The 637-nt window shown below is 43.5% G+C and overlaps 1 protein-coding gene across 1 annotated transcript in view; it reads right to left on the bottom strand.

The window, feature by feature from the left end:
• EMH_0060230 (uncharacterized protein) overlaps positions 1-637 on the bottom strand; it is a gene marked incomplete at both ends in the record, with an annotated part of 4395 nt that overhangs the window by 1249 nt on the left and 2509 nt on the right. The window contains one exon of the mRNA XM_013497771.1: positions 548-637. Within this exon, the coding sequence (XP_013353225.1) occupies positions 548-637 (90 nt within the window). The remainder of the gene's footprint in view (positions 1-547) is intronic.

Raw genomic sequence — 637 nt, 5'->3', positions numbered from 1 at the left:
ATATATATATATATATATATATATATATATATATATATATATATATAGTTAGGGTTTAGGGTTTAGGGTTTAGGGTTTTTAGTTTAGATAAAGAAGAGGGAGATATAAACAAACCTAAACAAAAACAAAAAAAAAAAAAATATATATATATACATAATTAGGGTTTAGGGTTTAGGGTTTATAGATTTTAATTTAGATAAACAGCAACAACGACAGCAGCAGCAACACCCGTAGCAACAGCACGATCATCAGCTGCAGCTGCAGCAGCAGCAGCAGCAGCAGCAGCAGGTGCAGCAGCACCAGCACCAGCACCAGCACCATCATCAGCAGCAGGTGCAGCAGCAGGTGCAGCAGCAGCACCAGCAGCAGCACCATCATTAGCAGCAGCACCATCATCATAATCAGCAGCAGCAGCAGCAGCAGAAGTAGTAGCAGCAGCAGCAGCAGCAGCAGCAGCAGCAGCAGCAGCAGCAGCATCTCACCCGGTTGATATGTAAATTCAAATGAAGGATATGTTGCTGCTGCTGCTGCTGCAGTGTACATACACCTCATAGTCTACGTAAACCCCTTTGCCTCTAAACCCTAATTCAGAGTCATCACACAACAAACGAAGCCAAGCTGGTGCTGCTGCTGCTGC

This window comes from Eimeria mitis, genomic scaffold, assembly GCF_000499745.2.
Source record: "Eimeria mitis Houghton genomic scaffold, Emh_scaff2913, whole genome shotgun sequence".
NCBI lineage: Eukaryota > Apicomplexa > Conoidasida > Eucoccidiorida > Eimeriidae > Eimeria > Eimeria mitis.
Note: the sequence above shows the minus strand (reverse complement) of the source record. Positions and strands in the feature narration are given on the sequence as shown.